We start from the raw sequence: 12,030 nt of genomic DNA, 5'->3' as shown, positions 1-12,030 counted from the left end.
AAGTAAAGAACAAAACAAAAAAAGAAGCAAAGCTGCAGCTTTATTCTGTGTTAAGATTATCTTTGAGTCCTATTCCCCTAGCATATTTTATACAGGGTGATTTTGGGGCTAGACATTCATTGTCCCATTCTCAGTTCTTTCTTCTCAGTAACATTCCCTGCTTGAGAGTAATTTCAATCATAGAATCATAGAGCTATTTCAAGTAAACTTCCATCCCCTTCTGATGTCTCTACTCTCTTAAAGCTATGCTACCATTGTTTTTTTTTTAAATCTGTAAATGTTGCTGCTATCTGTGATCAATAGAAGTGCTTATCTGATGGAAGTAATTACCCAAGACAGTTTCAAAGAATTGAAATAACTAAAATAATTATTTTTTTTAATTAGATCATGCTCACTTTTTTTTTTTTTTAATCTTTTATCCTGGATCCCTTATTGACCTATTCTGGAGACTTCAGAGAGGTCCTAAAAACAGCAGAGTAGACAGATACAACATCTCTCTCCATCCACATTAGATCTCCCCCTAATCACATTTGGGTAAAGGCTGCCATTACCTCTGGAGCATTGAGCTGAATGCTTAATCCAGACTTTCCTATCTTTAATATTTAAATGCTGATGATTATATTACTTTTACAAAAAAAAAAAAAAAAACTTGGCATAATTTAGTTGTGTTTGTCAAAATCTTGTGTATCTTACAAACTTCTTGTTCTAAAGAGTATTCCACAGTCCAGTGAGTTCCTCTGTAACTATACAATCATATTGGAAATGACAGTGGGTTTTTTTCTCATACAAGTTTTAACCATGTGATTTCATTCTGTACTCTTCTTTTGAAGGATAGCAAATTTCTGATCCACATTCTTTGCAATTTATGTTTATTGATTGTGGCCCAACTCATTTTTTCCAGTCTTCCATACAAACAAAATATCCTAATACGTAGTTAATTCATGCTAATTGCTGTCTAGTACTTGTATCCTACTATCTGTCATATATTGTTTTAAAAATGGTAGTAATAAAGTACTGGCATGTATAGACCTAATGCTTTTCTTTTTTTCAATAAACTCAACAAGAATAACACAAGCCTCACTGGAATTTTAAGTAGCATAAAACTGCTTCTGGTGAAAACAGTGCTCCTTAGAGTACAGAGTACTTTGACTTATGAAATATTTTTATTCTGAGTGTCTCAAACCAATTATTAAGCAATTTGAGGTTCTCAGTGTGACAGCTATAGTATTATACAGATGAAGAAGCTGAATCTCAGAGAGACTTAGGTCCAAGTTTTTAAGTTCTTTAGAACTGAATCTCCCACACTGCTTGCATGTAGGCAGCAACTGGTATTATAGAACAATTCTGCACTGCTCAGAGTGGACTTTACATCAATTTGCAACTTTGCTGAAGATCTTACAGAAAACTTGAGGCAAGCACAGTAGTCATCACCATGGAATAATCTGAGAAAAGTCTGGGTTGGATTTAAATCATTTGCAAAATTCCCTTTGGATCCTGTCATGGTTCGACAGAAAAGACTGCATTAGTTTAAAGAGGGTTAGGTACATTATGGTGCAATGAGAACAGATCAGATATAAATTTATAGTGGTGAGGTCATGTGTTACGTGCATATCATCACAGCAGTTTGAGTGCTTCTATCTTCCCACTACACAAATGGCAACGGTAGATTAAAATCTCCAGTGGAGAGCACAAATGGCAGATTTTTGATGTAACTGAAAAGCAATCTTCAAATTGCTCTTTATAAAATTGCTGTGCAACTTATGTGAATAATTATGCTGACTGTGGTAAATCAAGGCATCAAGAATATTATTGCTAGCCAATTTTCCTGGTTTGTCTGCATATTCGTAATTCCAGAAATGGGGATAACATTTGTTAGGAACAAAGCTGAGAATATTGTTGAAATTAAGAAATTGGCCATGTCTAAGAATGAAGCATACCACTGAAACAAACAAGCAGATTCCTAAAAATAATATTTTTCCTTTCCAGGATATGATCAATTTTGTTTTCTCTGCTGTGACACCAAAAATGGCGGTTTTAGAATGTATGTACATCAAACAAGCTATTGACCTTCTACAGGTAGATAAGACATCCATTTTTCTATCTGTCATTCTGTTATTTGTGCTGGGATGTTGTCCTAGGAAGGCAGTTGTCACATATTGCATGTGCTTTGCAGGGTTTATTGTCAGACCGAGATGAAAAGCAGCTCAGTGAGGAACATATTGCTCGCCTGTTCATTTTTGCTGTAATGTGGTCAGTTGGAGCTCTTTTGGAACTGGATGACAGGCTGAAAATGGAGCTGTTCCTACGAAAGCATTCTGCAGTGAAAGAACTTCCAGCTGTGAATGGAGAAGAAACCATGTTTGAATTTGGTATTAGTACCAGTGGCCAGTGGGAGCATTGGTCAAAGAAGGTTTGTATGCTGCGACATGCTAAGCTTTGTTAATGAATATAAAAGAAAGATGTATTTGGTAAGAGGCATATTATTTTATCATTTAAAGCTCTCCATAATTCAGTTAAGAAGATAAACCCTATGAACTGCTCAAAAGTTTTCTTTTTGGAAGACTTTTTTCTTTTCTCCATAAATGTCTTTAGTGGAGAATGGAAACATACATTTGAAATAGCTTTGAAAGTGAAACAGAAGAGTTATCTTAGGTTTGTCTGCTGTCTGTCACCCCAGTATTTAAGATGTCCCAGAAAGAAAGAGCTACCTCCCTGTAGTGGAGAATAGTGAAGTGAAAATACCCCATTAGTATACTAACATCCTTTTACAGAAGCTTGGCAAGGTACTGCTTGGTTATAAATCAATGCTTGGCTTTCAGGAAGAAAAATTTTGCAAACGCAGTGCATTTTTTTTTGTGTTCTAATACAAAGTGCCTGTGTGGCCATGTAGAAAATCTCGAACATTATTCATAACTTTCTTATGCAGGTCCCTGAATATATTTACCCTAAAGATTCAGTACCAGAATATACTTCCATTCTAGTTCCAAATGTGGACAGTGTTCAAACAAACTTTCTAATGCACACTATCATGAAGCAAGGAAAAGCTGTTCTGCTAATTGGGGAACAGGGAACAGGAAAAACAGTAATGATTAAGGTAGGTGGAATGGAAAAATATGTTATATCTTTGTATGATAACATTGCAATAAAAATAATTGACATTGGCACAAACGTTAAATTGAAGTGAAAGATCAATGCCTCTCACTGAGGCATTTTTTCAATACTTACATAGTCTACAATCAAAACAGCAAAAGTATCTATACTTTAGTACAAAGAGTCCATTTAAACTTTAACCATGATCACGAGATTACATGACTTGTAAATGCTCTTTTGTCTTTCTTTTTTTTTGGAAAAGCCAAACTGGTGATTTTGCTAAGGAAATATTAATTCTTGGAGGATTTTTTAAATTTCTCTTTGCTTTCTCAATGGTGACATATGTGAATTGATTTTTTTTACACCCTTGTTGCATGGACTTTCTTCACAAGCCACGCTGAGGAGAAATAAGGAACTTCCTTCTTTACTTGGGATAATGTTTTAGAGGGTAAATTTAGTGCACAAAATCTGCTCCTTTATTTCCTTCAATGGAAAAGACATAGTGCTCTTTCTGTGAAAGAAAATAATAACACAATTGCTATTAAATTAACGCATGTACTAATGACGTGTAAAAATTAATAACTTACTACGGAAGACTCAATAAAAAAAAGAATGAGCAAACACAAATTTCACATCAAAATTGAAATCCCTTTTTTAAACATGAAAATGTAATGGTTTTTAGCATGGTTTCTGCAATTTTTGGAGAAATATATATACCCTTTCATCAATAAAAGATAGCTATATAAAGCTAACCTACTGTTAGAACAACTGAATTTACTATACAAGCATCTGTGCCTCTACTGGAGGATTTGTAGAGGCTTGGAAATAGAAAATATTTGAAAAACACTGCCCTAAACCGACCTTTGGCTTTTGTAAAATCTGGATCCATTTTATGTCCTCCAGGGATGTGCTTTCTGAGCCCTGACATAAAATGAATTGTACCAATGCCAGTTGCCATTAATACTACTTTTTCAGCTCAGCTGTTGATGCCAACATGCATGCCAGTGTAATGTCAACTTCTGTTCTTGGCACCAGCTAGAGAGCTATTTTAGCAGAGTGCACAGGCGGGGTCTGGATGGTGGTCTTGATATTCTGCATACTGGATTTTGGCCAGATACTGGCAACCTTGATCCTTCAGCTGCCATTCCTGTCCCTAAAAATAATTGGAACTGATTCTTGGGTGTTGCTTACCCAAAGTCTATTCTATGGAGCAGAGTATGTTCCTTACACATGGGAGTTTTGTGTCAAAATGCCAGTAGATAATTGATCTTATTTAATGTTAAGACTGAAAATTAACTGCCCTTACAACTGTTCCCCTTCTGCTTTCTCCTTCTGTAGAATTTTACTTTTCAGTACCTTGTTAAGAAGAAATTTCCAGACATAAGCAGCTACTTTCATAAAGAAGTAAAAGGTTTTAATTTTCTAACCTTCAGGTACTAATCTGAAGGTTAGAGTAAGATGTCAGTATATTAAATAAAGAACTTATAATGGAATGCTTTTTTAAGACCTTTACTTTGCACTCTGTATTCTTAATTCATGAGTTGCAAAAGAGCTGAATTTGTCTTGAAACTGGTATGATAACACTGAAAATTGCATCCAGAATCTGATTGTTAACTAAATAAAACAACCTCATTGAATAAACTTATTTTTCAAATATATTTCTCATTTATGTGCTGGGGAATGTTACCATTACCATGTAAAGAATATGAAATGCTGTAGTGAGTAAAACACAAGTGTGTATGTAGAGTGGTTGTGAGTGGTTGTACGTTCATGGCTGCGGTGAGTTGGCCTTGGCTGCTTAATCAGCAATGACAGAGGTTTACTTTTATGACATACCAAACATCTCTCATCACCACTTTCATAAAAATAAGAATGTAAAGGATATTCAACTTTGTCATTGTGGTGGGAGAACTAAGTCTTTAACTTAGTTTCTTTCTATTTAAGTAGTATTTAGTAACTTTCTATTTAAGAAATAATGTTGGAAATCTGGAATTTTTAGTGCTGTTTTATGTTCCAGGATTCTTACTAAATGAAACATTTCCCTTGTTTTATGTGTATGTCTTGGTATGACTCCAGGGTTACTTTTTTTCTTTTTTGGTTCAATTATAAAACCACTTTAAATAAGAAGAATGAAACTCTTGTTGTTTTAGTGCATTAGCAGCTGCTGTGGGAATTGTATGTGTTCATAAAACCCAAGGATTCCTTCATTAAGAGAAGATAAATATCAGTAAATTTGATCTGTGTTTAATTTTACACTACCCTTCCTTTACTCTGCTTTAGTTATAAGGTATGGTGCTACAGTGTAAATGTACAGACGTTTTTTTCACTTGTTCCTTGAAGACTGCTGTAACACGCAACCATTAACAGCTTGAGTTTAAAAACCCCTCAGCAATTACTAATGCAAAATTTATTTGCATCCTGAGTTGTCATATGTCTATTTGTTGAGACACTTAGTAAGTGTTATTGAAACTTTAATACTTAGAAACTCTGTAGAAAACATCAACTGAGAGTTTGAATTTTAGGTGGGAGACAGTATGTTTCTTTTAAATAAACTGCTGCTTGACATTTTACAGTTACTAGCAGGACTGAGGTTTTGTAGATGTTTGATTTTCGCAGGGCAGCTGGGCATCTGTGTCTCCTGTCAATTGAAATAACCTGGAGTTACCGATGCAATTTGCTTAAAATTGGCTTATCTTACAGGATTACATGAGCAAGTATGATCCCGATGTTCACTTGACCAAGCGTCTCAACTTTTCTTCTGCAACTCTGCCAAATATGTTCCAAAGGAGCATAGAAAGTTATGTAGATAAAAGAATGGGTACCACTTATGGTCCTCCAGCAGGGAAGAAAATGACTGTCTTTATTGATGACATCAACATGCCTGTAATTAATGAATGGGGTGATCAGGTAAAAGGAAACTGTTAACATTTGAGAATTGATGGTCTTACTGTTACTACTGATGGAAATACTGACCTGCAGGTTTCAGAAGAAAGTAAGTTTAGGAAAAAATGTATAATATAATATGGACTAGATCAAGTTTGTCTCCTAAAAGCAATTTCCCCAAGTCAGTTTTTCTGTGGGTGATAAACTGTCAGTTCCAAGGGATTAGTGACAGCATCAAGCCATTTGGTGAAGACATTATAGATTTTAAGTCTTTTGTTTTGGCTGTGTACGGAGTCTGCAGAATTTACAAACTATCTATACTAAGAACCAGTTTGAGAAAGAATGCATACAAATCTAGGTAGCAAACAGAAATTCTTTCCTTCTGTCCACTCTGGACTTTAAAATACAGTTATTATTAGGTGAAATCTAATGCTACAGTTGACATACAAGTCTAGTGAGCTGTTTGGAGGTACTAATAAATGAATACTTTATTGACCTATACTCTGAAACTTTGACTTTAAAAAAAATACTGCTGAGAAAAAGTTGTATTCCTCCACCTAATGTAGCTCTGTAATCCTGTTCTCTCACTGCCTCTAAACAAGTGTGATTATACTTTCTGCTGAACTAACCATTCTGTGTTACTCATCTATGTGCCTGTGTCAATCTGAAAACATAGTCTGACTGAGTGTAACTTTGAAGTGCTGCATTTTCTTAGGCTGATGTTATGGAAGCTGAGTTGGATGCCTCTTGCTCACAAAGCTTAGCTGCAGCTAGTTCAGTGCACTGGGGCTCTTACTATTTTGTATAACTTTGTAAACTGCTGAAATGCCTAGCAAAAAAACTGAAATTCAGAAAGACAGGAAATGTTTCCTTTTGTTTACTGATTTGTTATACTACAGATTTTCTGTTCTCTTCTTTCCTTCCTTCTTTCCTTCCTTTTTTTTTTTTTTTTTAAAGTGGAAAACCCTGAAATACTTAACTGCTCCATTTCTTTTTTTGGGGGGGGGATAACTAGATCACCAATGAGATTGTAAGACAGTTGATGGAACAGAAAGGTTTCTACAATTTGGAGAAGCCAGGCGAATTTACAAATGTGGTTGATATCCAGTTTGTAGCTGCAATGATTCACCCTGGGGGAGGTCGGAATGACATCCCACAGCGCCTGAAACGCCAGTTCACCATCTACAACTGCACACTGCCTTCCAGTTCATCCATTGACAAAATATTTCGAACAGTAGCTGAAGGCTATTTCTGTGAACAACGAGGTTTTTCTGAGGAAATATGTAAACTGGCTTCTGCGTTAGTATCTACAACACGAAAAGTATGGCAAACAACAAAAGCAAAGGTAAATTTATGTCTGCTATGAAGTTTTTGAAGCATCTGACCATGACAAAATAATAAGACCCAGGCTTTTTGTACTGCCATGTGTGTTTATACTTCACATGATACCTGTAGGTATAACTGTCGTCTGAAGTTCCCATTCTGAAATTTTTACTGTAAGTACCTTGCTATTTGACTAACAAAATTTAAGCATAATACAGAGAGCATAGCTGATGAGAGCATTTAGATGTCTCCTATTTGAGAAAATGTCAAGGGCATAAGGAACCATAAATTAAAAATTAAACAGGAATCTTCTAAAAGGATGTTTAGAATTGTGAGAAAATTTAAAGATCTGACCAAGCCAATTTCAATAATTTACCAGCAGTCCTGGCTATCCAGGGAGGTCCTTGTTGACTGGAGGTTGTCAGATGTGGCCCAATCTACAAGAAGAGCAGGAACGAGAATCCAGGGAATTAGAGGCCTGTCAATTTGACCTTGATACCAGGGAATGTCATGGAGCGGATCATCTTGAATGTCATCACATGGCACATATGGAACAAACAAATGATCAGAAGCAGCCTGCATTTGTTTACAAAAGGCAGGTCCTTCCCAATTAACATGCCTGCCTAACCTTCTATATCAAGATATTATCTATATCAAGATATATCACTTAGTAGATGAGGGAATGGCTGTGGCTGTCGTGTACCTGGATTGTAGTAAAGCATTTGACTTTGTTTTCCATAGTATTCTTGTATCCAAGCTCATGGCTTGAATAGGTGTATTGTTCTCTGGGTGAAGAACTGGTTGGATGGCTGAGCTCAAAGAGTCACAGTGAATGTGGTTTAGTTAATTTAGTGGCTGATCACCAGTGGTGTTTTGCAGGAATTAATATTGGGCCCATTTGTGTTTAACATTTTTATCAGTGATCTGGATAAGGGGATTGAGCACACCCTTACTAAGCTTTCTAGTTAGCTGAAGTGTTGATCTGCTTGAGGGTAGGAAGGTTTTGCAGAGGGAGCTGGATGGTCTAGGCCCATAGGATGAGTCCAATTGCATGACTAGAAAAGGAATTAAGGGTGCTGATCGACAGCCAGCTGAACATTAGCCAGCAGTGTGCCCAGGTGTTCTGAAATGCCAGTGGCATCCTGGCCTGCATCAGAAATAGTGTGACCAGAAGGACTAGGGAAGTAGTTGTTCCCTTGTACATGTCCACTGTGAGACCATGCTTCAAGTACTGCATTCAATTTGGGGCCCCTCACTAAAACAAAAAAATTGAATTGCTTGAGCCTGTCCAGAGAAGAGTAACAAAGCTGGTGAAGGGATAAGAAAACAAGAGTCTTGAAGAGTGACTGAGGAAACCAGAGCTGTTTAGTTTGGAGGGGAGACCTCGTCACTCTCTACTAAACAACTACCTGGAAGGAGGTTGCAGCAAGGAAGGTGTTTGTCTTTTCTCTCAAGTGAAATGGAAAGCTGGATATTTGTGAAGTTAAAATTACAGTGCAGAGATGTTTGCTGATTTTTTTTTTTTTAGTGAAAAAAGTGGAGGAAGGTAGCAGAAAGGTGTGGATAGGCATGGGTTTAATAAGTGATCTGTTGATGTAAACTTCGATTATACAGAGACATAGAGAGTTCTAGTTTAACTTTTCAAGTATTGGCCAGTATATTCAACAAAAATACTGCTTAGTATTGGCAAGCTTTGGTAAATTGTTCATCTTTTATTCAAATCCTCTTTCTTCAACTCTTCTTCATTTTTACCTTTACCTTTGCTTTTTAAATGCCAAGTGTGCATTTCTGCTTTAATGCAATATTGACGTTGAATTTTGTGAAAATATGCAGTATTAATTTAAGTCTAGTTAGGAAATATTTTTATTTAGTAGTTATTTCAATATAGATTATGACATTCTTTTGCAGATCTTACCAACTCCAGCTAAATTTCATTACATCTTTAATTTACGAGACCTTAGTCGTATTTGGCAAGGAATGCTAACAGTTACTTCTGAAGTCTGCCAGAGCATCAGTGTTTTGGTAGCCTTGTTCCAGCATGAATGTAGACGTGTTATTGCAGACAGGTTCATCAGCCAAAGTGATAAAGACTGGTTTGAAGATACGATGAAAAAGGTAGGCAAATAGTATTAAAGTATTTGCTACATTGCTACAGAGAGAGACCAATGAAATGTTTCATAACTAAAACGATCCTTAATATATTGTTGTAGACTGCTGCTGCAGAACACGATCAAAATCTATTTGAAGATGGATCTGCAGAATTATACTTTGCTGATTTTTTGCGTGATGCCCCAGAAGCCACAGGAGATGAACCTGATGATGTAGAATTGAAGGCACCTAAAATTTATGAGCCTATCCCATCTTTGGATTATTTGGCTGAAAGATTGCAAATGTTCATGCAGCAGTACAATGAAAGCATCAAAAGCTCAAAGATGGATTTAGTATTTTTCAAGGTATTGCTTCTAGTTATGTTATTACAATGCCTCCTGGTCTTTTGCACTTACTGATGCATGTGTTTTAAACGCTTCTATCAGATTATTTTTGGAGATAGCTCAGAATGGCAAGTCAAATATCCAATGATCCTTATAAATACATAAAGCCATGTTTGTGTCTCCCAAATGATTTAAGTCCCCAAATTTTTTTTATCTTTTTTTGTAGTTCCCCACTTTTTCTTTCTTCTGCTGTGCATAATCTGATGCACAACTCATTTGTTTTTACAGTTCACATCATAATAGTCATCTGGTTTAAAGTTCTCTTGATGCATGGTGCTTTTTTTATCTTTAGATTGGGTGCTTTGGTTGATTTTTAGAACATTTCAGATTATTTGTTGCTCTAAGATAAAAACCACAGTTGAATAAGAAATTTCTATCGCATACTTGTATTGTACTTTTGGCAGCCTACCTAGAGAGACTGTAAATAGCTCACCTAAAAAGTTGGGAGAGTGTTAATCCGATTCCTTTCTAGTTTTCCTCTAGACCGCTAAAGAGGCATCTGTTCGGTTCTGCTGAGTACAAATATCGCATATGACAGCATGTCATATGAGCTTGATGAAGGGACATTTCTCCTGGACTAGGTTTGCTGGCCACTGAAGTCAAGGGGAAATGTCTTGTTGATTCTGTTTAGTCCAGGACCAAGTCTTTGGCAATGGCTTCAAAGAAGGCCTCTAGCTGTTGTGAGGCAGTTGCTCAATTATGTGCTTTTAGATAAATATACATTGTATTATTTTTACACCTTATCATCTCCCCCCCCCTTTTTTTAATACATAGGATGCAATCACTCATTTGATTAAAATATCACGGATTATTCGTACTCCACAAGGAAATGCATTGTTGGTGGGCGTGGGTGGATCTGGAAAACAGAGTCTGACCAGACTAGCATCATATATTGCTGGATATGAGAGCTTTCAGATTACTTTAACAAGGTAACACAGTGCAGTGTACGTAGACATTTGCTATAGAAATGAACTGCAAACAAGCAACTTAAAGCAATGCAAACCTGTCAAACATTTTATCCCTCTCTGTAAACTACATTTTCAACCAAAAGCACCTGTGCAAATACGCAATCTATAGATGACTGACCCTGCCATTTGGTGCCTTTATCCCATTAACAATAAGTCTTTCTATCCTTCAGCATTTGAGTCTGCAATGCATGCTTGTAAATTCCTGATAAATTATCGTTTTACTCTAAAGATAACATGGAATAGTCTAGTGGCGTATTATGTGCAGTGGCCAAATACAGATGACAGGGAGAAACAGTAACTTTTGTTACAGATGCCTATGGACCCAGCCCATATTATTACAACTGTTACACATTACTTAATAGTGGGTAGTGCTGAAATTTAGTAATTTGTGGAAGCTGAAGGGGAGAGAGGGGAACTCTTTTTCTATCTATCTAATCTATTTGTTAGAGCCCTATATTTTAAGTTGCATTTACTTGGTTTCTTTTCAGGGGGAGGAGTTGGGGGGAGGATGAGTCAAGACAGAGTTGGAAATAAGGTTTCCTCTATCTTTATTCTCTAGATGTTGTTTTGAAATAGTCACTGTCATTCCTGGAAGGAGGATTGGAAGAGATCTTTCCAATTAATTATTTGTCAGTATTGCTGCTTAATTGTCTGGAAGGTGTTCATTTAAACCTTCCTGAAGCAACTGGGAGTGTAATGACTGCCCTTCACCTGTTTATCTTTTTAAATAGCATTTATAGGGTTAAGAACCGAGGGTTGTCAGTGTGTATTTCTCTTTGAAAACTATGGAACATGTTGAGAATTTTTCATCTGTATGTTCTAATCAGAATACCACAAATCACTGTAGTAATTATAGCTCACACTAGCAAATTGAGCGGTTAGATTGTTGTACAAGTTCTACAGTGCTTGCATTTGAGGTATTTGTAGAGCAGTGTTAAGATGGAGCTGCAAGAGCAATAGAAGACTTTCTGTATGGTATATTTAATTTCAAAACAGAGCGTTATTTTCAGATACTGAACAGTGTGTTGTGTGTATTACAAGTATTACTTAGGAGCCTTGGAAATTAGAAGCTGATTTCAAAGAAAACAAGTTCCTAATTCCAGCAATTTAATAGTGTAAGGACACAATGGACAAAATCTGCCATTTTACTAACCTTATTTACTTTTCTTCTTATTTCACAATCTGAATCATGAATTTGCATGGAATTCATCAGAATCATACTTATATGCACCAACTGTAAGAGGCGTAATGAATGAATCAGCCCAAATGATAAT

General features: G+C 36.2%; 1 protein-coding gene across 10 annotated transcripts in view; it reads left to right on the top strand.

Moving 5' to 3' along the window:
- Positions 1-12,030, top strand: part of LOC110393739 (dynein heavy chain 5, axonemal-like) — a 155,023-nt gene that overhangs the window by 72,766 nt on the left and 70,227 nt on the right. For 9 of the 10 annotated variants that reach the window (XM_021386966.1, XM_021386957.1, XM_021386964.1 and 6 more), the window contains 8 exons: positions 1,987-2,076; positions 2,174-2,410; positions 2,927-3,094; positions 5,791-5,997; positions 6,989-7,318; positions 9,205-9,411; positions 9,507-9,749; positions 10,563-10,717. In XM_021386966.1, the coding sequence (XP_021242641.1) occupies positions 1,987-2,076; positions 2,174-2,410; positions 2,927-3,094; positions 5,791-5,997; positions 6,989-7,318; positions 9,205-9,411; positions 9,507-9,749; positions 10,563-10,717 (1,637 nt within the window). The remainder of the gene's footprint in view (positions 1-1,986; positions 2,077-2,173; positions 2,411-2,926; positions 3,095-5,790; positions 5,998-6,988; positions 7,319-9,204; positions 9,412-9,506; positions 9,750-10,562; positions 10,718-12,030) is intronic. The other variant, XM_021386963.1, reaches the window with a different exon arrangement.

The sequence above is a fragment of the Numida meleagris genome, chromosome 2, assembly GCF_002078875.1.
Source record: "Numida meleagris isolate 19003 breed g44 Domestic line chromosome 2, NumMel1.0, whole genome shotgun sequence".
NCBI lineage: Eukaryota > Metazoa > Chordata > Aves > Galliformes > Numididae > Numida > Numida meleagris.
The sequence above is the reverse complement of the archived record's forward strand: the minus strand, read 5'-3'. Positions and strand labels throughout refer to the sequence as shown.